General features: G+C 39.6%; 1 protein-coding gene across 3 annotated transcripts; it reads right to left on the reverse strand.

Annotated features, from left to right (window-relative positions):
* Nucleotides 1-1,020: 1,020 nt before the first annotated feature.
* On the reverse strand, nt 1,021-26,313 carry grb14 (growth factor receptor-bound protein 14). Of its 3 annotated transcripts, XM_085765540.1 has the most exons (15): nt 26,142-26,313; nt 21,889-22,103; nt 20,619-20,748; nt 9,158-9,314; nt 7,315-7,436; nt 7,142-7,216; nt 6,878-7,015; nt 5,787-5,897; nt 5,583-5,678; nt 5,164-5,226; nt 3,784-3,900; nt 3,312-3,381; nt 3,131-3,218; nt 2,597-2,690; nt 1,021-2,411 (listed from the first exon to the last, which is right to left on the reverse strand). In XM_085765540.1, exons 2-15 carry the CDS (start codon nt 22,074-22,076, stop codon nt 2,265-2,267), a joined length of 1,596 nt encoding a protein of 531 aa, XP_085621666.1. In that variant the 5' UTR covers nt 22,077-22,103; nt 26,142-26,313; the 3' UTR covers nt 1,021-2,264. The 3 variants fall into 3 exon arrangements, with proteins under 3 accessions (XP_085621666.1, XP_085621667.1, XP_085621668.1); XM_085765541.1 differs by lacking the exons at nt 20,619-20,748; nt 21,889-22,103; nt 26,142-26,313 and adding an exon at nt 9,562-9,929; XM_085765542.1 differs by lacking the exons at nt 20,619-20,748; nt 21,889-22,103; nt 26,142-26,313 and adding an exon at nt 14,130-14,328 and having other exon boundaries at nt 1,560-2,411.
* Between the last annotated feature and the right edge of the window lie 62 nt (nt 26,314-26,375).

A 26,375-nucleotide genomic window follows, 5' to 3' on the forward strand; every position in this document is an offset into this window, starting at 1 on the left:
AAAATACAGTTTCTTATTCCCGTACATCTCTGCATGGTGGATCTAGATAACTTGTTCCACATAAAATATCAATAATCAATATCAGTGAGGTCTTTAAATAATAACTTTAAAGTAACGTAGATAGTTTTACTTTAAGCAAACACTAAAACAAATTGTATCTTTGACACATCTCTTATGTATTATGTAATTTAAATTGCCCTGAACACAATAAGATTTCAGACATATGCCTGGACAAGCAAAAGTTAAATGCTTCTAGTACCATCTAGTGGTAATAAAAAATATTTCTGAGGACACATATACAATATACATAGTGGCCACAGAATTCAGTAAATCATACTTGACAATGTTAAGCTAATGTATCCCATACACAAGCTATGTGGTGTGACTAAATTTAACTGTGTGCTAGTTCCCATTAGAAAATCATGACTTATGTATTCACTGCAAAACCGTCCTGAGCAGAGAAGCACCCCACTGTGTGCTGATGAGAAGGCTTCATTTAGCTGTTATATTTCATATGTGTCATTGTATTTATATGATAACTATGTATGTCCTACTTACTATCCAAAGACTACAATGTAAACTGTTTTATATTTTAAATAAAGACAGTGTTTATTAGCCTAGTGATGAATAGCCTTATTCTGTAGCTGATCTTATTTAGGTTGTAGAGTTAAGAGTTTTGTGCTTCTCCTTTCTGAGCCATGGTAACCACGATTAACACACTGCTAATTTTAAACATCAATGAAACCAACTGTAATGTGGGTTAAAATAGATGGTTATTATCTGATCATTATTCTATGGTTCAGAAAAAACTAAATGTGACAATGAACCACACAAAAGCATACGTTACAAACAGGCTGTGTTTATATATGTATGTGTGTGTGTGTGTGTGTATATATATATACAGTATATACACACATACACACACACACATACAGTACACACACAAACTATGCAGTCCATGACATTCATTGTTCAATGCACTGTTGTCCAGCTGCAAAATAAATGAAACAACAAACACCAGATGGTCATTTCAGTCGTGTCAGTGATTTAGAACACCTTGTTCTGAAAAGCTGATGCATTTGTTGGCCTTTCAAAAACAAAACAATATCTGACACTGTTTGTCCACAGCAGTGGTAATGACAACAAAATACAACCAACCCAGGCTTTGCATAATGGTGTACCTGAATCTTTGGAAAAATATAAAAGCTGAATTTCAATATACAATGAATTCAGATATGATCAAAATCAGTCATACAGTATTTCTGATATCCATCTTAATGGCTTATTTCTAAAATAGGTGAAATATTTCACTGCCTGTACTCTAGAGCAAGCTCAGAATTGATTTCATCTGATAAAAAAACTTCATTTAATCACATACATTTTAAAAGTAATGTACAGTGCAGGCTAGTGAAGCTGAGTGCCACTTCTCCACGTGTACATTATGTCTCTTGTTCTCTCTACAGCAGTCTCAGCCCAGCGCACAGAGCATGCACAGTGACACTTCCTGAGAGGTCATTTTTATCTCTCATGTAGAAAACAACAATCAATTTCTTTAAAAAAAACAAAAAAACAAACACACAACCTGAATACTTAGAGAGATGTAATGACAATGAAAAGTACGATAGCTTAATTTTACTCAGATTTTACAAGGACAGAGGTGTTTTGTACTACAACTTGACATAGTAGCAAAAAAACAACTATGCCCTTGTTGGGACTGAATCATCATTACCTTTGACAGACCAGAACTATACTGTACGTACTGCAGCAGATGCTCTTTTGAAATGTTGTCAGTGAAAAATCAAATTCCAGTTACTGTATGTCACTTACCAAGAACCTCTATTTTCTTTCATGGCGTCATTATGTTGTTAAAACCACGATCTGTTTGCAGTACACAGTCAGCTTTACAATATACAGGTCAAGAAGCCGTGAGCCTGAGCTCTGCACAACGGATTTACGGCCACATATGTGCACACTAAAGGGCTGAGTATTTACCTGATAAAACTGCACATCATCTTTAACGCCCATAGTCAGTTCTTATACGGTCTATTGTTGAATTCAGATCTTTCTGAAAAATAAAAAAAAACGAGACAGACCATGTGGTATAAATGTGGACTCTAGATGAAGATAACAGTGGTTTTAGTTAGCATGACTGTTCTGTCAGGTGCATGTCTTCTTCAAGGCACAAGAACACTGGGAGTGTTTGTCCAGAAAGGCCCTGGAGTTAAGGTGCATGTGGGCCCTCGGGGGTCTGCTGCTTCCCCTGCTCACAAGGTGATCCGGGCACAGTGGTGCTTGAGCCTGCAGGGCAGCACCCCACGGTTTAGCTGGTAGAACTCCACCAACTGGATCAAGTCAGTGAATTGTGTGTGGCCATCATCCAGACTGAAGAGCAACTCGCCCTCATTTTCCACCTACACATGCATCCACACACAAGGGAATCACACACAAGAGATAAGCGACTTGTTGGAAATGAGGTTACAATTTGGAGTTGGTTTTTTTTGAAAGGTTAATGAAAGCTGTATAACACACATATATATATATATATATAATTATATACTGTGTATATATATATATATATAAAATGGATTGTACTCACAGGTAAGATCTGAAAGTGTTTGACTTTCTGGGTGTGGCACAGTGACAGTACAAATGTCTTCGGGTTGCTTTGGCTGTCCCTCAGAAGAAATACCCTGAAAGCAAAAAGAAAACCTCACTTGTCTGACTTTCTGAAATACATGGAATAATATTACTAAAATGTGAAAGAAATTAGAACTTTTAACACAATAGTTTGACATTGTCTTAAAATACAATGTATTTAAAATCACTCAATAACTTTTCTTCAGCTGCCTCCTTTTTGCTTATTGGAGATTTACTCACAGTTCATTGACAAACCTAAACATGTAAAGATATGTAGAGAGGCTTTCATAACTACTACACAGCTGTACTACTGTCAACTGAAAATGCATTTGTTAAATACACGTGATTCTGCAAACAATTCAATTTAAAAACAGCTCTGCCTTGCTTTAAAATATAGATATAGACTCTAATCTCCATTGTGTTACAAGGAACATATACTAAATGCTGCCAACACTTAAAAACCATGCAGTAATGTGTATAGAGTAGCGCTTACCCATCAATAAGACCCTGTTGAGTGATTAGACGCTGAGCCTCATCCCGAGACAGTTTGCTGTGGAACCATGGCTGAGCCAAGTGAAGAGCTGGTGTGTACATAGAGAGGATATGTTACTAATTATTCATTTCGATTGTGTATGTTTCAGGAAATCAGAATAATCAAAATGTGTCCCACGCACCTATGTTTGACACTGAACTCTGTGATGTGGAGGGGCTCCCGTGACTGCTCAGACGGTGGCAGCTTTTCCTCTGAGGCAGAAATGAGTTACAGCCGCAACATTAGTCAAATTAATTTTAGAACATAGCTAATTTATTCTGTCTGTCCTCTCTTCTTATTCTCGTTCAATTATGAGGTGCTTACAGCTGTTGACCTTACAAGCTTCATTCTGTTGTGGCAAACAGCTGCGTGTACCAATATAACAAGTCGTTCAAAAACATGAGGTAAATTCTTAATGACAATAAGGTTGTATATTGTAAGATGATTACTCTAAAGAATTAGATCCTAGATTCCCTCCAACTTTTAAGTATCACCTACACAGCAAAATAAAGCATTATTACTTACCAACCTCCGGTTTACCCCTCTTTTCTAGTTATTATGAATCTTGTCATACTTTTGATTCAGAGGAACATGAAGTTTGTTTAATAACTTACCCTCCATGACAGGCCTTCCTCTACAGCCACAGACAGTGCCTCCGACGGGTTCTCAATCACCCGGCTCCTTTGGCCAGAAAAGTCCATGGCAACCAGTGAGTTCTCTGAGATGCTTCTCTAAAACACACAGTTATCATGATTTTGATAAAATGATTATGTAAAAGCTTATACTGTACATGTTTAAATCATTCCTCACTCTTTGCTGTATTTTCTCATGGAAAAGACGGAGCAACTTCTTAATATTATTTCCTTTGTATTCTGTGAAGAGGAAGTGGACCGACTTCTTCTGTCGTGTGGTATTGTATTGCCATCTAGTGTCTGAGCAACATGACTCCATCCTCCATCACTTTTAGATGATTCCAGACTGAAAACCCCATTGAAAAAGGATTAGCGTGGCTTTGAGAAGAATGACACATGGGCACATATTAGTCCTTTAAGCTGCCATCTAGTGAGTGGCTTGAAATAACTGAGCACACTGAAGAAAAATCTTTTTTATCAGGATTAACAAAAAGCTTTTAAATGACAGCATTTGTTCCTCTGCCACCAGCTAAGCTTGAAATTTGAACAAGTGGTTGAAACAAAGTGAGCAGTGTTTACTTTGAGGATAGAGGCATTCCAGATCCTCTTATCTACTCTGCTCCAATTCCAATGTAAAGATACCTATCGCCACTTATCAAAGTCTTACCAATGCTAACACTTTGTAAAACATGGCTTTCATTTTCTTTTGACTGTGAACAAATGAAGCTGTGGGTAGCATGTACAGCTCCATCTGTCATGTACACTACAGGATATATCTCCTTTTGGCAGATTCATGAACTCCTCTATCTTTCCAGCGAATCCTCTTGGCTGTGAGACTGCTGGTCACATATGACCCTCTGACAACAGAGAAGAGGTGATGAGTTGTTAAATCTGAGAGCAGCTGATCACTGTGTATTTTTAGAAAGCAGAGGGTTCATGAACATGTCCAAAAGCCATAAATAGATTTGTGTTCACTGCCACAAAAATACTCCCAGTAGAGTCTGAAGCTATTATGGGACAAGAAACCTACATTAACACACTGAAGGTGCCTCATTTGTCCTATGTAATTATAGGCTATTACTACACGCCTATGTGTTGGCATGTGTGAGCTCCAACAGTATTTTAATACATGAAAATTACTTCCAATTCATTTTTGGTGGCCTGACGGTGGTAGAGCTAGTTAGCTATTCACTAATATCAGTATGCCAGTATAGTGTTGCTTGGTGGATTTATCACAGCTTTTTGGCTGAAAGAAAGGTAAATGTTGTAGCTAGAAATGAGGTGGATGACTGCAGAAAAAAAAAAATCAGATTAAAGCAGGTTTAGAACAGTGAAATATCAGGAGCTTCAACTTCAGCTTACCATAGGAGAGGCTTTTTGTTTCTGGTGTGGCTGAATGAAGTTTTGGTACAGTTGCATCCCGTACTGAAACAGAAAAAATGTTCAAATTAATTTTAAATATGAACTTCTTCATTGTTAAACTGTAAAATACTGTAAATTTGTAGCATGGTGATGAAAATGGATGGACATAAATACTATTACTGATTATGCTTTACTGTATGTTATTTATAGAGAAGCAGGAGAGTGACTTATGCTTTAAACTGTATCCAACAGACATCCAGACAATGAACACATGCTGCTTCTATCAAGAGAGGGAGTGCTAATCCAGCATCACTCAATAGTTTCCCTTGACCTCCTCCCAAAGCTAAATCTGATTCTAGCATTGACTCAGCATTCCCCCTCTTAGACACAGACCCGCAGTTTAAGATCAGCAAGCCAACCTTTAACAAGCGCATGGCTGTGATCCAGCAGGTCCTGGTGGGCTCATCATCCGCACAAAGCAGCTTCAAGTCCCGGGCTGACCCGCACTTTGTGGACTGGAGAGAGAAGTTACATTAAAACAAAAAGAGTTCAACGTGCTGGAAATCAATACTCTGCTTCTGCTCATTTTGTACAGTATTGACAGGTCTAGAGAGTGATGGTACCTTGACACAGAAGCCATAATCTGTTGGCGCTCCATGGAGTTTTTTGGCTGACAAAACGGTGTAGACCTCACTATCGCTAAAGTCGGCAATGAACTGGAGATGTCTTGGTTCCTGGAAAAGTAAGTAACATCCTAATAAAACTAATGTACAGTAGGTCGTGCAATATGAACCTCCATGCAACATCAAATAAACAACTCTAACTATAAACTATAACTAAAAAAACAGTGGATAAATACCGTAGTGAATTTGAATTAAATCCCACTTACAGTCTAACCTAACCTAATAAAGAAGGCTAGCACACCAAAATTTAAACAATACATATTTATCTAAAAATCTGTTAAAAAGTGCTATCAGTATTTCAGGGTGTGGTTAACCTATTAATGTAGTAACAGAGATAAGAGATTAATTTAGAAATATTGTTGGGGGCTGTGTTGAGACAGTATCAACAGTTGCACTGTGCCAGAGATAAAAAAGAAAAAAGAAAAAAGACACAAGGGCTGCCATTGTTCTGCCTTCATGTGACACACCGTTCCCACTTCCTTATTTAAAGTAATGCCATGCAGAGCCGTTAGTGTCTGTGCTGACTGACTAGCAACGTGTCTGACCAAGACCACAGATGAATGGTAAACCTGCTAGAGTAAAGAGTGGGCACCATACCAAAACCTCCCTGTGCTGGACAACAAAAGGTCTACTGTTGTAGGAAATGAAAGCAGTTGAGAAGTGGTTGTGTTGGCATAGCTGATGCCTAGGTATAAGGTTCACTTGTCAGCAGCACTGAGAGCATCGTTTCTGCCTGAGTGCTGTGCCAGCTGACCTAAGGAAAATCAAGCTCAACCAGTTCCACTGGCCTGTCACATCATGAGTGAGATACAGTATATATACAGGAAAATAACTGGTGAACACAAAGTGTGAAAACAGAGGACTACAGTGAGTGTCCATACATTGTGTCTTTTCCAACTGCAGCCATGCATTTTATTCCTGTCTGCATTATGAACAATACTACACATGACATACCAATACACAGCAATTACATAACCAAATATGACTGCATATAAACATTTTCATTAACTGCATGTGGATTTTGCACTGACCTTGGAGGTTCCCTTATTGGAAAAATAAAGCCCCGACCTCCGCAGGACAAAATCAAACTTCTTCCAAGACTTCCTGCTTTGTTCTTTGGCATGGAGGTGTCCATGTATTTCTGGACAAGTACTGGAGTTGAGAAAGGTCTGTGTTGGATAGAGAAATATTTGTCAGTAGGTGAGTGTGTGCAGACACATACAGACAGAGGCTGAAAAACTCATAATTGGCACTTGAGGGCAGTGAGTTCAATGTAAACAGAAAGAACCTGATACCTGTATAATCTGAGAGGGATCCACCATCCCATTGGTTTCACTGGATATGGAGACCATGTGATCTGGGAAAAAGTCCTATCAGCGATAAAAGCAGCATCAGTACAACACATTCTGACCTCCACATGTGGTGGGAATATCAGTGGGTTAGTTCAATAGTTCAAGTATAATCTCACAAGAGGTTTTCTGAAGAATTCATATTTTGCGTAATTCTTCCTAAAATAGAGCCGGCTGTCGGTGTCCATCCCCCAGCTTGATAGCACCTCCATGACGGACTCATGGTCTTCAATGGTTCTCTCTGATGAGACAAAAAAGAAAGAAAATTGTTAAGCCTAACTTTCACTGCTATGTCAATAAAAAACCCAATTAGAAGCAGCTACGATGTCAAACCAAAGTTAAAGATATGACTCTAAACATTGTTAAGATCACAGAGAAATTATGTCTGCAGTTATATTGCTTAACTTCCAGACAGGGAGTTTGATTATTAACCTTGTATCAATGAGTAACCTCTGGATGAAAGTGTGGCTTTCAAGTCAGGAAATACAACATAAACATTAATTATTTCCTAGAACTGATTTTTTTGTTCAGACTGTTATGTGAAGCAGTGTTGTACAATGAACTATGACATGCAATGCAATAGGCAACCAGTGGCTATTCATGACTTACGTGACTAATAAAATATATCAGAAAAATTACATATGACCTGCTTCATGAATTCTTAATTTAATAAATACAGATTTATAGATGTGACCTTTACACATGAAAAAAGGAAACAACATTGCACAGGCTAAATACCATAAAGGCCTTGAGCCTTGAGATATTGTATCAGTGGGTTCTTCATGGTTACATTAGCTCAGTGGAATTGTGTCAACCCTAAAATAAGAATGTAGTCCTTTAACCAAAGCAAATACATCTAGATACATAGTTTCTGTGGATAGCAATGATATGATTAAGAAAATAAACATTTGATGAGAAGAACAGAACAGATGGATGAATTATGTAATGTGTGCAACAGTGTGAAAATGCAGCTGAAAAAGCCTTCATGCAATCGCACCATTCTCTCAGCGTCAGTGTTAATATGCCGTGTGTTTTACACTGTTGGCTTACTAAAAACACTATATTATGGCATTCATACACCACTACTGAATGCAAATAGAGGTGATGTCCCTTTAATTTACAAACACTGACATCACAGTATATGTTACATAACTGTTTATAGCTAAAAGCAAATTGGCAGCAGTGGGTAATTTACAGCTTACAGCGACCTGGTGCATCCAACAACAAACCATGCAGACAATATCAGAAGGGCTGAAAATGATACAGTGGGAGAAACTGAATACATTTTACTGTAGACTGATGTCTTCATACATGCCCTGCACCAGCTCTCTACTGATGCAACTCCACTAAAGGATGAGATACAATATTCTACTAAAGAAGATCTATAATTAAGGTCTAACTGTGCTAACATCAGCTCCTCTCACATTTTACCTTAGAGTGGTTTAGGATTCAACAAGAACACTCACAGACAGTGCTTTGGTCCACTACAGTTTGCTAATCCCACAACCTATAGCCACTCCTCCAATCAAATCAAGCAAACCTCACCCATAGGACTAACAACACTACCATCACATGATAAATGCAAGCACATACTGTACTGTAAATATGTCACAGAGGTGCTGGTTTCATGTATATTTAGACCAACAACCTACAACCAGAAAAGGCTCTGAATATTATTTTTTACATATTGAGAGAGCAATTTGATTTACAAACTGAAATATAAGCAATGAAAACTTTTGCTCACTGTTCATTGACACACACTGAAGCAACATTGTAACAATAAGTTTTACTTTCTGCTATAAGGTACCGCACAGGGAATGATGAAGCTCTGAGCCTGTGGCTGCAGGGTGCGGTGGAACCTATTGCTTAAACACAACTTGAACATTTTAATATTTTGTTTAGGGTAATGCCCATGTATGCAATTGAGATTTTTTATATTCTCCCAAAAAGGCTGACTCTTACCTATCCCCAGATGGGAGAGGTGTTCAAAAAGAGTCCAGCTGTGGTCATCAATGCAGTGGTTCTTCAAAACGAACAGCTGGCATATGTCCCGGGCAGTGATGTCACTGGGAACCTCTACTGCTCTGCTGGTGTTATCTTCATTATAAACTTTGATTACCTGGAAAAGAAGCATCAAATTAAGACAATTTACCAGACTGGGATACTTCTCACCTTCAAGGAGTAAAAGCAGCCTGTTGTTTCTGGCCTTACGAAATCCAACGACCAGTATTAAAAGTAAAACACATGATCAGATACTTTCATCAGTTTGACCAACATACAGCAGTTGGATTGGCCCCGTTTTCCATTACAGCAACAATATACTCAGAAAATAGAATAACATGAATCCATCTCGAGGTATAACTTACCCCCCCTCTGTTTGGAGCCAAGCATGGTTCTGAGGTTGGGCAAGCTCTGTAGCCTATACATGGCTGAGTACACAGCATTGTAAAAGGAAAGCTTTTGTAAGAAACATAAAAACACGCATCAGACGGCAGAGCAAGTGTCAGCTGGGAGGCAACGAGTCTCTTCCTCCCTCTCCCTCGCTCTCTCTTCCTCTCTTGCTCTCTGTGCTGCAGTGGAGCTGAAAAGAGGCAATTAGACAAAGCTGCCTCTTAGCGCAACGCTTTTCTGACTTCACATATCTATGTTGCTGGGACTCAAAACCAAATCACCAGCTACCTTTCCTCACCACACAGAGTCAAGAAGCCAGAGATCAATCTTCTCATTCACTAGTGGGTGGAGAGAAAGGGAGAGAGGGAGGGAGCGAGGGATAGAGCGAGAGAGAGAGAGAGAGAGAGAAAGAGAGGGAGAGAGAGAGAGAGGGTCAGAAGAAGTCACAAGGCTCCAACCCCCTCTCTATTCACATTCACACACCCATGGCAAGCAGCAGTGCTCCCTGCATAACCAAGGGAGCAATTATAAAGGTGCTAGTTAAATGTAATGCTAGTTGGGTCAACTCAGCCTAAAGTTGACTGGGGTGTGTACGAAGAGTGGGGGGTGGGGGGTGGGGTTAAGCTGAGCAGGATGAGCCTGACTCCTTTTGTGGAGATAATGGGAGGTCAGAGCTCTCAAGCGGGGCTGAGGTTTGAGCCCTCAAGGAGCCATCAGTAAGCGATGACATCACCTCTTTGTGTAAACCATTTAGTGTTTAATCAGCCCAGATGGAGCCTTACAAGACAAATATCTTTGTTAGTCCATGTCTAACAAAGACAAAGGCCTGTGTTTAAATAGATTACTGCAGATGCTAGAATGTAACATTATACTGTATGTGTATATCTAACACAGAATCGTAACGCTGCAGACGACAACAGCTGTAGTCAGGGATTCATATTCATTTACAGAACACATACAAACAGACATCCACAGCAAATTTGAATTTTAAAAAGTTGTATTTGCAGCACTGCTGGTCATGACTGCATCTATCCTTCAGTTGAGTTGCCGTAGGAAGTGGCTCACTGAGAATTGGCCAAATCAAATCATTCAGGCATCACATTTCACCAGGAACAGCCTGGGTAGGGTTTGTCAGAGGTTGACGAAACATTTTTTTTAGTGCATTAGCATTGCAGATGTACTTCATGTTTGCATTACTTAGCACAGACCCAATGAAAATATGGAGGTTTGTTTCATACAAGTTACAATTAGACTTGGAGCAGACACATCAGCAGCCACTGATTCAGAAGATCAAATTTGATCTGAACTATGACATTAATCTAATCAAATACTCAGGCAATAATATGTGACCTCTACTGCTTTACAGGGAGGCCTACTGTTAATTAATTGTTTTCCATTTTGTAAAGACTTATGCCAACTAAAGTTGGTCCACTAATGTAGTCCACACTAAGACATCTTAGCAGATTAGATGGATGGCAATGACATTAAGAACAGATGGTCTCCAGAGGATGGATCCTCTAGTCTAAATAATTTAATTTCTAACTAAATATCATCAAAGTGAATGACATTATAATCAGCCTCTGCTGTACACTGTGTTTTGTGCTATTTCACCAATATTACAATGCTAACACACTGAACTCTGATAGGGAACACGGTCAATGTTACACCCTCTATGCATTGAGCATGTGAACATTGTCACCATGAGCATATTAGCGACCGCTAGATTCCTTGCCTTGTTTTGGAAAAGTGTTTTAGCACCATGTCACATTTATATAATAAACACCAATTATTTGTCAACAAATAAACAGACCGTCTATAATATCAACAGATTGGACAAATAATTGTAATTACAGCACTCAATGTAATTACTCTGAATACTTTAACCAAATTATTGTATCATTATTATGCATCATTGTTTCACACAAGGCAATTGAAAATACTGAGTGTACAGCACTGTTAATCATTAATTGTTCCTAATAAATGTCCAGGCGAGGCAGCATGCTGCGTCAACCGCTGGAGTCTTTATCAGTGAACACAGAGCTGCATTCATCAGCAAGTAGCCCTGATCCAAATGTACACATACTTTCACCTGAAAAGCATACATGTCCGCCCACATCATGTCAATCACGTCCACCTGTGGTGTTGCAAAATGCAGAAATAAAGAACATAACCTGCAGATCTACCTCTCCCTGTCGGATTTGTGTTCTTCAAACAAACTGGCTTCAGGTATAACTATTCATTTCTCAAGTCAATTCTTGGGTGCATGTCAAAAACCTAACACTGCTGTTTTAGTATATCTGACCTATGACAGTAATAAAGAAATGACAAGTCAAAATCTGCAGACAGATACTGACAACAATTTTCTCAAACGTGCATATAAAACGTATGGATAGTTTCTTTTCTATAGGATATGGTTTGGTCTGAATGAAATTAAATGACCACCTGTAAGTCTAGTCTAAATTCTAGTAGTTTGGCTGATTAATGGCTGAATTCATGATAATCTGCTCGGCTGCACACACCAGTAGTGGCAAACATATATCTATGCAACTTTGAGCATCAGTGACACTGTCAACATTCATTTACTTTTACACCTCTCACATGAGACAAAAAAATGAGCCACTTCCAACTCAAAGTCTGTTGCTGTTGTCAAAAACCTTTGATGAACCAACCCAGTACTGTAGGAATATCCTCTTGACTTCTTGGTCTTCAAAGTGTGTGTTGTGCCTTACGCTACTTTGTGCCAGGAGACTTGCTAGGTTTTGCAGTTGAAGATTTTTTTTTGTCATGCTGTGCCCACAAATTGGCAGAAATTTGTGGATTACAGAGTGGTGACGAAAATATTTCCTGAGTTGGACAAACTTTGGAGGTCTTCGGTTAGTTCAGACCTGAGAAGAATATATTCATCATTTTCTTCATGCACTGATGTTGCTATGGTTTGTGATCGGTCCCTTGATCTGGTCAAACATTGTCAGTGGGTCTTCACCACTGCTGAGTGGGAGTGCCCCAGTAGCCTTGCTGTTTCAGAGATTCTCTGATGCAGTTGGCTGGCCATCCTTTTTATTATTTCAAATCCGGTTACCTGCCCGTTTTCCTGCTGTCTGTCAAGTCACTGCCTAATACATTCAAGACCTTGACTTGTGCCATTGTTATGAGATAATCAACATTTGCTTCATATGACTGGTCATAATGTTTTGAGTCAATGGTGCATACTGGATGTGGTGAGCTGATACTGGCCATTAATGTCAGCCCTCTAATTCATCAGTCAGGCTCTATCGCTACAGTATGAGACTGCAAGCCACATTCAGCCATCTTCGACTTTATCATTTTGTAGCACTGTACCTCAGAGGCGAGGGTTAAAGCAGTGGGCAGAGCAACAGAACATAATGTGCTATGGGGCTGTCAATGAAAAGAGAAAAAAGAAAATAATAATTACATACAAGGCAAAATAAATCCACATGCATGTTGCAGGACTATATATAGCTTTGTTAAATATAAACTCCTTTATTAGACCTTCTTATCTCAAGGACAGGACAGTGTGAGCCATTTTGCCAATTAGACTACTATGGTTTAACCTTGAACTGCACTCTCACAGCTGCAGCTGTATCATCGCATGGTGGTGAGGAGGTGGCCTCCAGCCTTGTCTGGCTCAGACAACCACTGAGAAATGTCCTCCCAGCTCCTTGCTGTTCATATCAAACTTTCTCTTTAATGGCCAGACCAAGAGAAATTTACAGCTTACAGTAACAGTTTGACAGTCTACTGTTTTACTGGTGTATGCCAGAAAAACATTTGTTTTACAGAGTAGTCACCCAAGAGGGGCAGCAGACAAATGTTATCCATCCACTGCTGAACGCTACAGTACTTATGGTAAAATGGTTTTTGATAGTAAAATGATAGTGAAGCACTGAGGGAGTGACATACAGGAATTAAATATTATTTGGCTGAGTTTTTACTGTGCTTAGTTTGCTTTAATTGGATTGGCGCAACTTGCTTTACTCAGGATTGAATGGATACAGTTTTGCACATGGACAAGTCAACTAACACTGCTGTTAGGTATCTCCAACCGATGTACAACACAGCTCCACAGACAACACACTGAAAATAGTCTATTAATATTCTGACTGAACATGTGAATTTTCTTTGTCAGCATTTACATTTCAGCCTATTTCCAGCATTCAGTGGGAGCTGGCTATTTTCTTAGTTTAATACATCATTTTTCAAATGACATCTTGAATTTGTGTCAAAGATTTATTTGAAAAACGTGCTCTTCGGTGAGCCAGCCGTGTAAAGCAAAGGAAAGTCAGTTTTAACAACTAACAGCACAATTGGCTGTGAACCGAGTTAGTGAGCAGAGTATGAACATATTTACACAGATGAAAATTTTAACTAAAGAACGCTGTAACACAACCAGGTCCACCAAAATCTGAAAAACAGGTTAAAATCAGAAGAAACTCTCAGATGGAAACCTGTGTTTCACTAATAAATAGGAAAAAGCATGTAAGTCAAAGAGGTAGTACAGAGGAAAACCATGTAAGATTCCTACCCGCTTCTGCAGACAAAGTGGTGTGATGGCAGGCAAGGTGACTCTTCTCGCATGGAAATTCATGCTTCTGCCTTAGGTGCACAATTTACCACATGAAAAATATCCATACATAATAACTGAAACTAAAGCTAATGTTCAAATTTTGGTTCCAATTGTAATAATAAACCAAAAACAATATGATTGTAATTATCTATTTATCCAAAAGAGTTTAAAAAAAAATAGTAACTCTATTAAGAGGTATGGAAAACTAGTTGCAGCGAGGCCGTCACATTGAAAGTGTGAGAAACTAAATCACGTTGCCTCCCCACAACACAAACTCCTCCTTTGTCCTTGAGAATGTAAAAGCTTCTTCCTTTTCACTCTTTTTAGAAAGAAGGTTTCAAAAAAGCAAGCTGAAATTGGGGAGAAAAAAAAGGTTTTTCTCATGCTGAATAGAGTGAAAATATACAAGCCAGAGAAAAGAATCAAAGTAACAAATTCTGCCAACTGATAACGTGAAAACCACAGCAAAGGAGCTGGAGATTTCCCAGAAAGTGCCCAGAACATCAGATTGTTTTTACTGACTTAGTGACTGGCCAGACACTACACAGCTATTTTTAGTCCCTGGCATAATACATTTAACTTAACAGCTATTCAGAGGCATATTCGTGAATATTTTGCATTGATGCTCAATACACAAATATCATATAATTATTATTATTAGTAGTAGTATGGATAGGTATGTGTTATTTGAAAGTACAAAGGGTAGACATACACAGACTGATGTTTTTCTTTTGGGTTTGTGTTACCTGAAGATTTTGATATGCACTAGTTTTTTGATCCATTGCAGGATGTTTCAATGTGCGAAAAAAGAAAAAGAAATCATGAGAGAAATAGGCATCCAAAATAGGCCTTACTCCCACAGCCACAATTCACAGCCCACATCTGTTTTACTGTAAGACTAGACAAAAGAGGCCTTGTAAATATGAGTGTGCCATCTTTACAGGACACGCCCATTATAAAGCCTCAGGACCTACCATTTATATTAAAAACTTGAGATCAAAGCTTAAATAGTCTCCCTCTATTTCAATATCTAACTATAAACCGGCACTACACAGAGACACACTACAGTTAGTTACAAAAGAAACCAATATCACACACTGTACAGAGATGTCATTTCAATAAAGCTGTTAGTGGGAAACAATCACAGACCACAAGTATCCCAGAGACATAATGCAGCTACTGTATATTGCAAACAAAGCTACTGGAAGAAATTATTACATTGCATTTCAACTTAAGCATGGGTCTATATTTCTTTCATGACATTTTCTAAGACATGTGCAGCACATGTTATTATATTTAATGTCACCGCACTGAATGTGGAGGCTTGGCACCAATCACTGTCCTCTCTTTCAACTCATGAGAACAGACAGGAAAAGAGGAACCTCCCACAACAGGGTTCATGTTTATCTGGAAACACAGCACAGTAACTTGTGAGAACACAGACAAGCAGACGCTGCTAGTTATCACACAGCTAAAATGAATTGGAATTAATGGAGCCAGTATGATAACAGAGTCTCCACAACTCTCATAACAAAGCCCGCTCTAGACACACTTGACCACAGTTTTGCCCACAGTTGATTCAATCAAGACCCCCTTGCAGGCTCTGTCTGAGCAACAACACAGCAACAAGAGGTGCAGTGGTGTGAACATGCAGGTACACAATGTTTACCCACCTCTGGGCAGGGGGGGGTTACAGTATTCTTACAACCAGAGACAGATATCAGTTTACATCTTGCAGAGCGAGGACTAGTCATTTTTTCCAGTCCTATCTCTGGAGAACTTTTGTTCCCTGAATTTAGCCTCACAGGCAGTGTCTCTGCCCATGAGGCTAAAAAAAAAACTCAAAGTCTTAAGATCTTACTGAAGCAACTGAAGACTGTTCCTTATCCTCTCTTTCAATTACTTGTGAGCTTTGTAGCAGGTTATAAAGTGAATAATAACAGATAAACGTGCAAAAACAATAACAGCTTCTGCACAGATAGTGGGGGAATCATCTGCAAGAGGGTTTTAGATGACAGATCTAATGTTAGTTGACTAAGAGGCCTCAGTATTGCTGATAGTTAATTTAGACCATTGTAAAGTAACAGTGGAATTATAGGAGCCTACTCCAAAATTGTACAGTATTTGCCTCCAGTATTTGTAGTCGCTGCTATTTTTTGGCCATTACTTGTGCCCAAAACTTCATATTCTGTCAAAGGGTGGAATAAGGTAGTAGTAACCAGTATCCAGTGGTCATTAAAAAAATAACTGCAGCTTAATGTTCTACCTCACTATGAACTTAAAAACCTTGTCCAAGTTGTTTGGCACGGGTGTAGCAGCTGTGCTTGACAGGCGTCCTGTGCCACTTCACATTAACTTAGCCAGCCTTCAGTGAGAAATGGATTTCCATGCATTCACATAATATTTAGCTCTGTCTAGTTCTGATAAGATCGTACAGGAGGGTTAACACAGCGTATCCGTCTGTGTGTTGTGTGTTTGTGTTTTCAGAGCGAGAGGTAGGTGCTACTTGTGTTTGACACGGTATAATGACAACACATTGACCTATTCACATGGCAGTGCTCTCACAGTTTAATCCTTGGCTGTTGCTGTTTACACAGGACCCGCATCTGCAGCTGTCATTCCACAGACTACAGTTAAGCCATAGAATAATACCACACCTTATATATTTGGTAAACATAGCTGAATTTGCAGTTTGGTAAAAATGGCGATGTTAAAGCAGAAGTAAGTGATATATTTGTGTTAATATAAGTCTTAAATAGTTATATCTTCCGACAGCAATTAAGACCAATGTTCATCAGTTCATCAAATTGGTGTTGTTCTAAGTAAAAAAAAAAAAAAGTTAAATTAAAAAACCTGCCCAGTGCTGCTTTTCTGAATACTTCCAGCAGTCAATCGTCAACCAAATATTGACTGAAGTCTGTAAAACACAAATTAATCATCGACTAAACTAAACTGTTTTGTCAGTAAGCAGCTTTCAAACAACTTATCAAGGAGCCAAGAGTACAGATGTATAGATGTATAGATGGTTTCTATCTATTAAATGTGACCCGATGACGACGTAGCATTTGCTGTAGAGAGACTTAAACTCAGAGTGAAGAACACGGACATGATGCATGTTCCATCTGAAATAACATCTCTAGAGAGGCAGGCATTTCCTCTGAGTCATATGGCTGAACTGAGCACTCAACACCGTCTGGACACAGACTGTCTGTGTGTTTCTGGTATCTGGTATGAGTCCAAGCATGACTACCCACAATATTCCTGGAGAGTGGAGGCGGTGCCAGCCACTTGGACTTCCCCAAAAACTATTTATTTTGCCATTGTATTGTGAAGCCACACCAGTTCTTTCATGATGCTGCACTCCAAGCCAGGTTACACCGATTATCGACGAGATCAACACAAAAATGTCTGCACAGGGAAAAAAAAACAAAACTCACCAACTGGCAGGACAAAAAGCTTTCCCAATCCAACAAATATTTACAGAATCATCATGTCATGCTAGAGTTTGTGTTTCTGTCTGCAGTGATGTGGTGAAGTGGCTGAGCCGAATGTCTGAGAAGCTGAACCCTTGGCGTTGCCAGTGGGCACTTTTCCTGAGGTCAATCTCAAAAGTGCAGGAGGATTTGATTTCACAAAGTAACCTCTGATGTCACAGACAGTTGTATGTCTGAAACAGCTGAAGTAGTGCAGGACACAAACTGATTTATTCACCATGGAAACTGATCCGTCCTGACAATCTTGCTGCACATATAACAATGTCTTTTTATGTAAAGTTTGGTCAGCGACAGTACGTACTGACTTTACTGCATATGCATTTAGACAAGACTGTGGCGAATCTAAGTGTCTCCTTGACATCATGACCATCATGACTTGTTTTTTTTTTTTTTTATGGAAATGTTCCATGACACTGGAAACACAAGGCTAACAGAGGACTCAGATAAACTAGTCTGTAACGGGTGGAACAACTTTAAGGCCTGTGTAAAAAAAAAAAAAGAGAAAAAAAAAGCACAATGTCAGGCAAAGGGTCTCGGATAGACACCAAGAAGCTTGAGATACCACAACGACAGACGTCATCTTTGTGGCTTGCTCATTTAATACTCTAAACATGTCCTGACCAGAAGATTATTATTTTTAGATAACACCAATGGGAAATGTACGACCCCCCAAACGACACATCAGTGGAACCTAATTGCATAATTTTATGTGTTACTGAAATTAAGTCATAATGCTGTAAAACAAGGATTGTCACACAAAAACAACAGTTCAGTCTGATGTTCTCCCTTTGTCTTCCCTATATACTACTGCTGACAAGGCTAAGTAAGAGGCTGTCAGGGCCATGAGTTACAGGCACGGGTTTCATCAGTAAGATCACTTTAAGATTTACTAACAAGGAAGCCACGTTGTTGCTGAGTGAGGTCAACTGGGTGTCATTTTGCTCCCGCACTGAGAAACCTAAGGATTACTCTCTCACTTATCAAAAGAAAATCCCAAATCCGTGCAATTCCCTGACCTGTCTTGCTGGTGAGAGCAAGAGAGAATTGGAAATCAGAGGAACAAATACCAATTTGATCGCATTCTTGCATTAATCACACATACTCTACTGAGTATAAAAAATAAAAAATAAAACAACTCTCTTAATTTCTCATTCTCAACCTGAAAACAACACATGAGCACACATAGGTCTAATACTGCTGATAGCTGTTGGTAAGTGCTGAGCTCTGTTATTTCTAGCTTTCCTATGAGTCATTGCTTTGACCTGCCCCCTGCTGCTACACATACACTCACAAATACACATACACACAGACCACAAAGATACTGACAAACCTGAAATCAACTACAGCATACATTATAGGGGATCCACATCCAGGAAATATCTAGTGGTTGACAAACCAGACTTATTTAACAGCTCTGGAAAATGTATAGACAAAATCCATTTTGAAAGCCATGCACTTTTGAAGCAGACCCATAATTGTTAGCTTTCCAACATAATGAATGTGCTCTCTTTTTAGAATTTGACAGCGAGTTCTGTATAAACGTACAAATCAACTACAGATCACAGGGACAAGTTAAATATTTTTCTTGCTGTGCATAATAAGTAATTTTCTACTGACCTGTACTCATTGGGTGAAAAAGAGAGGGAAATTAAGCAAACTATTATTCATTACAATTTATGTACCACCTACATTAAGATGACAAGTTTGTTAGATCTTAGGGGCAAGCGACAATAGCTCTATAACATGACAAAAATGCTCTAATTAGTAGATTTATCTTGTTATAATTAGAATATATATTTATTTTATATTCAAGACTAACATTTTCTCTGGAAATTGATAATTTACTAACCCCCTGTTTTCAAACAGCCATTGTCCAATGAATCATACCTTAGCAACCAAAGCTAAGCACAAACGACAGCCCTGTCAAACTTTGGATTTCTTCACATGTTGAAGCAGTGTGGGTGCGGCTGCACTAAGAGGGACACTCAAGAGCAGTGCCTTTTCAGTAAAATGTCAGCTGGAGACAAACTGTCTTTCAGGGAACTTGTGGAGTTACAGCTGATTCAGTCTGTGAGTGACACTTGTGATTTCAGCTGACAAAGATCAACAGTTGTTGGCAAAGAGAAGCCTTTCGATTTCTGTGTGAAATCAAAGAGCCATTGTTTCCAAAGTACCGTAACTATGAACTTAAAGTAGTGCATCTGGTACTGTTATTGTCAACAGCACACTTGCTGTGCTGGATTAAAAAGCTTGTCAGGCACAGGGACAGTAACTTGTACGGGCAGGGCTGTGACAAGAGTCAATTGGAGAGAAATTTCTTTTCATTTTTTATTAAATTGCACATAGGCAAATCTGCCAAAATTGGCCCATCATTGAGTTTGGAGTGAAAGCTTTTCCAGCACCAGTAGTTACTTCTCTGCATCCAGCGCATGACAAATCGCACACCCACTGCTAAAACAAACATACAAGAGTTGCTGTTGGGCACTAGGCCAGGTATTTCCTGGGTAAACCATGACGTTATAATCAAATTTTAAATATAACATCTACAGGCGGTATCACACTTGATACGTTTTACCTATTTATATGTGGTTTAATGGTCACTGTGCTGTGTGTAGGTAAAAATCTGAACTCTCAAGAGTAATAACATTGTGTGTGTTGATGTGCGTGCTGACACAACATTTCTATCATCTCCTCACTGCAACTCATTTCCATACTCACATAACTGGTTCAATTTACCATATGCCCTGACTATGCGTTTTATTGAATTCAAATACTGCATGTCCTGCTGTTGTTTTCTGGCACTTGTTTCAATTAGAGTTTGCATGACGTTGCTGCCTGAGGTTGCATATGGAAAAGCTTACGACAGTTAAGCCACTTTTTTTTTCTTTTTTTTTCAAATAATACAACCCTTTGTGTCACAAACACCCTATAGTACTGTAAATGGAGCACTCACCTGAGTTGCGCTACTTTTGGTCCATGGTAATAAACATTCAGAGACGAAGGGGGAGAGAGTTGAAGGAATAAGCTCGGGAAAAGGGTTTGGAACAGGAGAAGAGAAGGATTCCTCTCCCTCTTTATTGCTCCTGGAGAACAAAAAAAATAGAGACAGTGAGAGAAAGAACCAGATGCTGCATAAAATGAGCCAAGCATTATTCATATTTGATTATAAATTCTACCTCAGATCACAGTTTTCAAAAGTACCAAGCATGTCAGGCTAAATTGACCTGCAAGAGTACTGCAACTGTAAGCCTGCTTTCACAACTTGCACATTAGAGAGCAACATATTGCTGGTTCTGCTTCTGTCCTATACACAGGAATGAGGGGTATAAATGAAGTGGGTGACTGACAAACTGACAGGTCCGACAGGAACACAAGGCTGTCTCCGCTTGGATCCCTTGTGTTCTTAACTACCAGACGACACGCCCCGGTCACCAACAGCCTTTTGATAAGATGGCAGATAATGCACGTGTGAGCCTCCCCTGACTTCACCGCTATAAGATAAAGCAGTTAACTCACAGACACAGACACAGCCTTGAACTGCTGGCCGGTGTAAAGTAAGCCACACTGCAATCAAGAGATCTGACACTGACTATGTATAGGAATGATTTTTATATTATCATTTTACGTCATCTTTTAAAACCACTTAAGGATTCATAAATGCAATTTGTGTGTTAGGCATGAATGATCCGTGTTTTGTTCTTATACTTCTAAAATATATTTAACATATCACTGTAATCTGCTCACTTTTTAAATCAGAACAAAACATGGATATTCCACTATGTCATGACAAGGTGAGATGGACTGAAATTTCAGCACACTTGCAAATGAGGGGGCCTCCGTTTGTGAGAGGTGCTCTGGCTGACAGTCTTTACTGCTTTGTAGAAACAGCAGTTACTGAGTTACTAATTATCTCCCACATATAACAGGTGCTTGATTTCATTCCAGCTCTTTAACTGCACTGTTGAAATAATACATTACACTTCATTGACAGCTGCATGCGGGTCGAGCCAATTGTGTTTACAGGTACAAAGTCTACACAACAGCATTCAAATAGACCTCTGTGACTCGCTCCTGCAAATACAAAGAGTGCACTATTCTTCTGCAGGGAAGCTGGCTTTGTGAAGAGTGCTACTTTGAGTTTTAGTGCAACTTAATTTTTTTTTTTGAAATCTTATAAACAGACTAGTGTCCTTTAAAGCAAGTTTAGAAAAATATAGTCATACCTGTTTCCCTTGCAGAGCGTAGTCCTGCTCTTCTGGACATTTGGTGTTAGTAAAGGAGCTCGCAAAGGGATGAGGGTTGGGCTGGGAAAGCCACTCACATTACCCTTGCCACTCTGAAAAATCTCTGCTTTATCTCCGAGGTTTCCAGAAGTGTGTATTCCGTCCAGTGTGTTATTCATATCACTCATGTGGGCCAGCTAAATCCAAGGCATCATCTGGAGCAGAGAGAAGAGACAAGCTGTGGGACTGGAGTGTGTGCAGAGCACAGTTAGAGCAAGCAGGCTGGCGGGGCTCCTCGCTCACAGCTCAGCACTGCACACACACACACACACACAGAGACACACACACATACACACACACACAAGTCTCTCTGGCTCATCTGCTGCCCACGAGGGTGGCCCAGTGGGGCAAAACGATCCCTCCTACCCAAACATGATCCACCACAATAAAGATATTTTTAACGCAATGACTCCCAAAACAGTCATCTTTGCTCTGACACAGTAGCATATTAATAATCATCTAATTTGTTCAACCTTATCAAGCCTTTTTTAATGTTGCTGCTTTAATTTCCTTTCCTTTGTTTTCGACGTGGTTGCCTTTTAAAACCTAGAAAGCAGGGATTGCACACAGAAGGCACACTTACACACAACGGGGATGTTTTAAGCTCAGTATTGCGGCGGTCTATAAGACCAACTGTTCTTTTGTCATGGACTTCGCACAGGGATCCCAACTGCACTTTAAACTTAGTAGACTGTAGAAGGCATGTGGTTGTACAGAGTAGCCAGCCCAACAGATTGGTTGTGTTGTGGGCTGTGTCATTCAGTGACAGGCTCCATGTGGGGGATGGTTGGGATGATAACATCTTTCTGAAAGGTAATGTGTAACAGAGTCTGACAGGCTATTGGAGATACAGACTAACAAGCAGCATAGGGCTAAAACAATATCTCACCACATTAACAGAAGACTAAGAGAATTTGAATACTTTAAATGTGACAAGCTGAGGAAGTGGTTAAAATAGACGTTTTTACTCTCAAAAAGGATAAACACAGAGTAATGAAGGTGCAGGACAAGGTTTTTAACTGGGAAATATCTTGCTTAGTTGTAAATCAGACCTGTGTCTCTTTCTCTGTCCATTAATGTAAATCCCTGTAGCTTGAGATAGCTTTTTTAACCTGAGCTCTTATGGAATCAAACTTAAAAATCCTAATGTGAATACAACAACAAAACAAATGGTCACTGAGTTTAAATCTGCCAGAGCTGCTATGGGTTTAGAGGGAAAACCAGCAGAGTTAATATCAGTTTCTTGCGGTCAGTTTTGGTGAGGGGAGAGCGGGGGGTAGACAAATGGTTTAACTGAGGACCCACGGTGGATTGATACAAGGACAAGAAACCCCAGGCAGCATGAGAGAGCCAGAAATAACTCATAGCCTGGAACACATTCTTTTGGTATCAGTCAATGCAAATGCTAATTACATTGGTGTAGGATGAATGCCAAATCTATTTTAGGGAGTTAATAACAGTGTCTCACATTACTCCAAGATACAGTTTTACCTTCATTATTTTGTACTGTAATGAATTTTGGTTTTACAGATTGAATTTATTAAGATATGTTTTCTCTAACCTTTAGTTTACTATAAGTGAAAAACAAACAATAAAAATATTAGTTTATATTTTTCTATTCTTAAATGGTGCACAGATGATGTTTTGTAAAATAATATTTTGCCATTATGTCGTATGGAATTCCACCATATAGGAAGCGTGCTGCATTAACCTGACAGGGTTAGTTTTGCTCCCATTGTAAAAATCACATCATGGGCAGAGATTAATTGGTCTAATGAGGCACTGGTAAGGTGCCATTGCCCCACAGCACCATGAGTGCTGCTTGTCATTCATTTGCCTGTTAGTGGTAAAGAAAGCACTTGCACTGGTGGTCAGAAAATATAATGCAGATTGAAACAGTGGAGCTAAAAGAAGTATCCGTCCACCATACTGCATTGCTCTGCTCCAGTCACCTCCTCATTTTTGCTACTGCCAACCTGCAGCTGCAGGCCACCCTTCAGAGATGCATGTCAAAAATGGTAGAAACTGAACATTCAGTTTTGTTGTCCTGTTGGCAATGGTGAAAATAACCTGGGTTTTTTGGACATGACCATGCCACTTCAGGTAAAACGTTTAACTGTTTAGAAGTTAGATCTGATGTCTGGCTTTGTTGTGCCGTAATGCTGCATTTCTCTCCACGCAACATGATATCTTGCATGGTCCACTGTCATTATATAACCAGTATCTTTAAAGAAGAAAGTACTACTAAAACAGTATACTGTTGGACTCATCACCCAGTCTATAGATTAACTATTAGCTTTCAACCTGCTTCACCAGCACACCCCGTGAATGCATGATGCTAACCCTGCCTGTCTATCAAAGTCTACAGTATCCTGTTACCATCTTCTCCCTTTCTGAGGATGTTCTCAGCCCACAATGAAGGACCGAGTAATTGAAGAGGTCAACCAATAATGTGCAGATCCACTCCCCTTGACTTGATGAACCTGACTAGTGATAAAGGTTGAATGGCTGACAAGGACAATCTGAGGTATTCTTAGACTGTTCTGGTCCGTCTGGACCGCTTCACTAAAACAGAAGTGTCTCAGATCCTCAGTACAAGGAACTACTGTCACAAGGTTGACCTCTGTAAGTCTGGATGAAATGTCTACTTTGTGATAACTGCTCGTGCTATTTGTTGTTCCAGTGTTGCTTGCAGGGCTCGGTTTTGTCCAACCACTGCCCAAGATGTTGAGTTTGCCATCATACAAGACACGAAGAACAAATTGCCCCCTCACAGTGTAGAGGCTAGAACTGGAGAGTATTAACTAGCCTAAATAAATATTTTTAAAATAAATTATTTATCAAAGTCATTATAGGTAGGTCATTTGTCAACAGTTAAGAAGGAAAACAATTTCCTGTTGTGTCTTTAACGCTTCAAGAGATCAGATCAGTCAAGGTAAATCTGTCCAGTTCAACTTGATGCACTCTAGCCATCTACTGAAACTGAAAGGTTACTACATTTGTGTACTGTGTGGGTTGGCTTATAAGGAATGCACAGAGTGAGGCATAGCAGCTGTTGGAAACTACAGGGAGAGGGTTGGTTAACACTCCTGCTCCGGCAGTCTGTACAAAATCCATGTTAGTCCATTCAAAATGTTAGACACTGGGAATCATGTCACTTGGGGAAATTGTGTATTCAAAGTAAGCCTCATTGCTGCTGCTATAGCTGCTATTTTCCCTACTTGAATTCAATGCCTCATTTCATATAATAAAAAAGAGAGAGAGGTGATAATTATGCCGTTTTCCAGCGAGGTGTCCCATTTTGAAATGTTGAAAAGCAATTGTGATAACAGTAGCTACCAATGTTGTTTGCTTCTGGCTGAGCTTTGAGACATTAGTTTGATGTAAAACTCTTGTTGGCATTGCATCTACTACAAAAATCAAGTAGCCTAATTTGCTTGTCAGTGACAGTCAGAGTCTCTATTCCCTTGTGTCTGTCTTCCTCTCTCCTCAGTGCAGTGAACACACAGTTGTCAGGGAAACAATTTGATCCATGTTCAACTGTAATTGGAAACATAACCAAATCCATGAATTAGACTCGGTCACAAAACATAATAAAATAAACTGGTGGTGTATTTTAACGTGCATGCATAGGCCTACAAATTGAGTTTAACATTGAACCATGTACGTAAAACAAATATCAACTATAACTACACTGACAAGTCGACGGTTATGGTGTGCGAGCATTAAGATTATGCAGTAAAGTGAAAACACATGCTTGGTAATCGGCTGCTATCTCTCTGGTCTACTTGTTTCTTTCTTTATTTAAAATGTGTGAGAGAAACTCATTGTTTTCTTTGGACATCAACTTCCTCGCCACCAATATAGCCACTGCCCCCAGTGCCTGCCTGCCTGCCTGGGCTGCTACACAGACATGACGACCTTCAGCCTCTGTCGCTACCATGGTCGCTACATGTAGCAGCGATTATTCAAAGTCGGCGACCAATTTTCATTTACCGCTGTACTGTATGTGACTTTCATTTCACGACGCAAAACACTAAAGTGCACGTTCAGTAACAACCTCACAGACGAGAATTCACGGTACATTCCTGCTCCCTTCTCCTACAGCCCAACCACCACCACCACCACGGACCCTGTAACACCTGTGTGAAATGAAAAGACCCACCGTGGCCTATTTGAACAGCTGTTTTTACCTTATGCCTTTTAAAGTGAAGTTTCCAGTCCACAGTCTTCATACCGCTGCTCCACGGGGGAGTAGAGACTCACCGTTCGCACGTGCAGCACAGGTGCTCTACTGTAACGTGCTTTACGTCACTGTGAACTGTGATCACGTTTTACCTGTTGAGAACAACAGGTAGGCTATTCGTATGAGCTGTACTAGGCCTATATGCAGCGAGAGAGAACAAACGTCATTCATGCATTTGTGG

Source organism: Trachurus japonicus, chromosome 21 (assembly GCF_045865225.1).
Source record: "Trachurus japonicus isolate A0001 chromosome 21, Traja_1.0".
Lineage (NCBI taxonomy): Eukaryota > Metazoa > Chordata > Actinopteri > Carangiformes > Carangidae > Trachurus > Trachurus japonicus.

Excerpts from the sequence above, each read along its gene's own strand:
- grb14 (XM_085765540.1), bottom strand. The coding sequence starts at position 22,076 with ATGAGTGATATGAATAACACACTGGACGGAATACACACTTCTGGAAAC. Across the intron at positions 7,016-7,141 it reads ATCCCTCTCAGATTATACAG|ACCTTTCTCAACTCCAGTAC; the intron begins GTATCAGGTTCT and ends TATCCAACACAG. Across the intron at positions 5,898-6,877 it reads CCAATAAGGGAACCTCCAAG|GAACCAAGACATCTCCAGTT; the intron begins GTCAGTGCAAAA and ends TTACTTTTCCAG.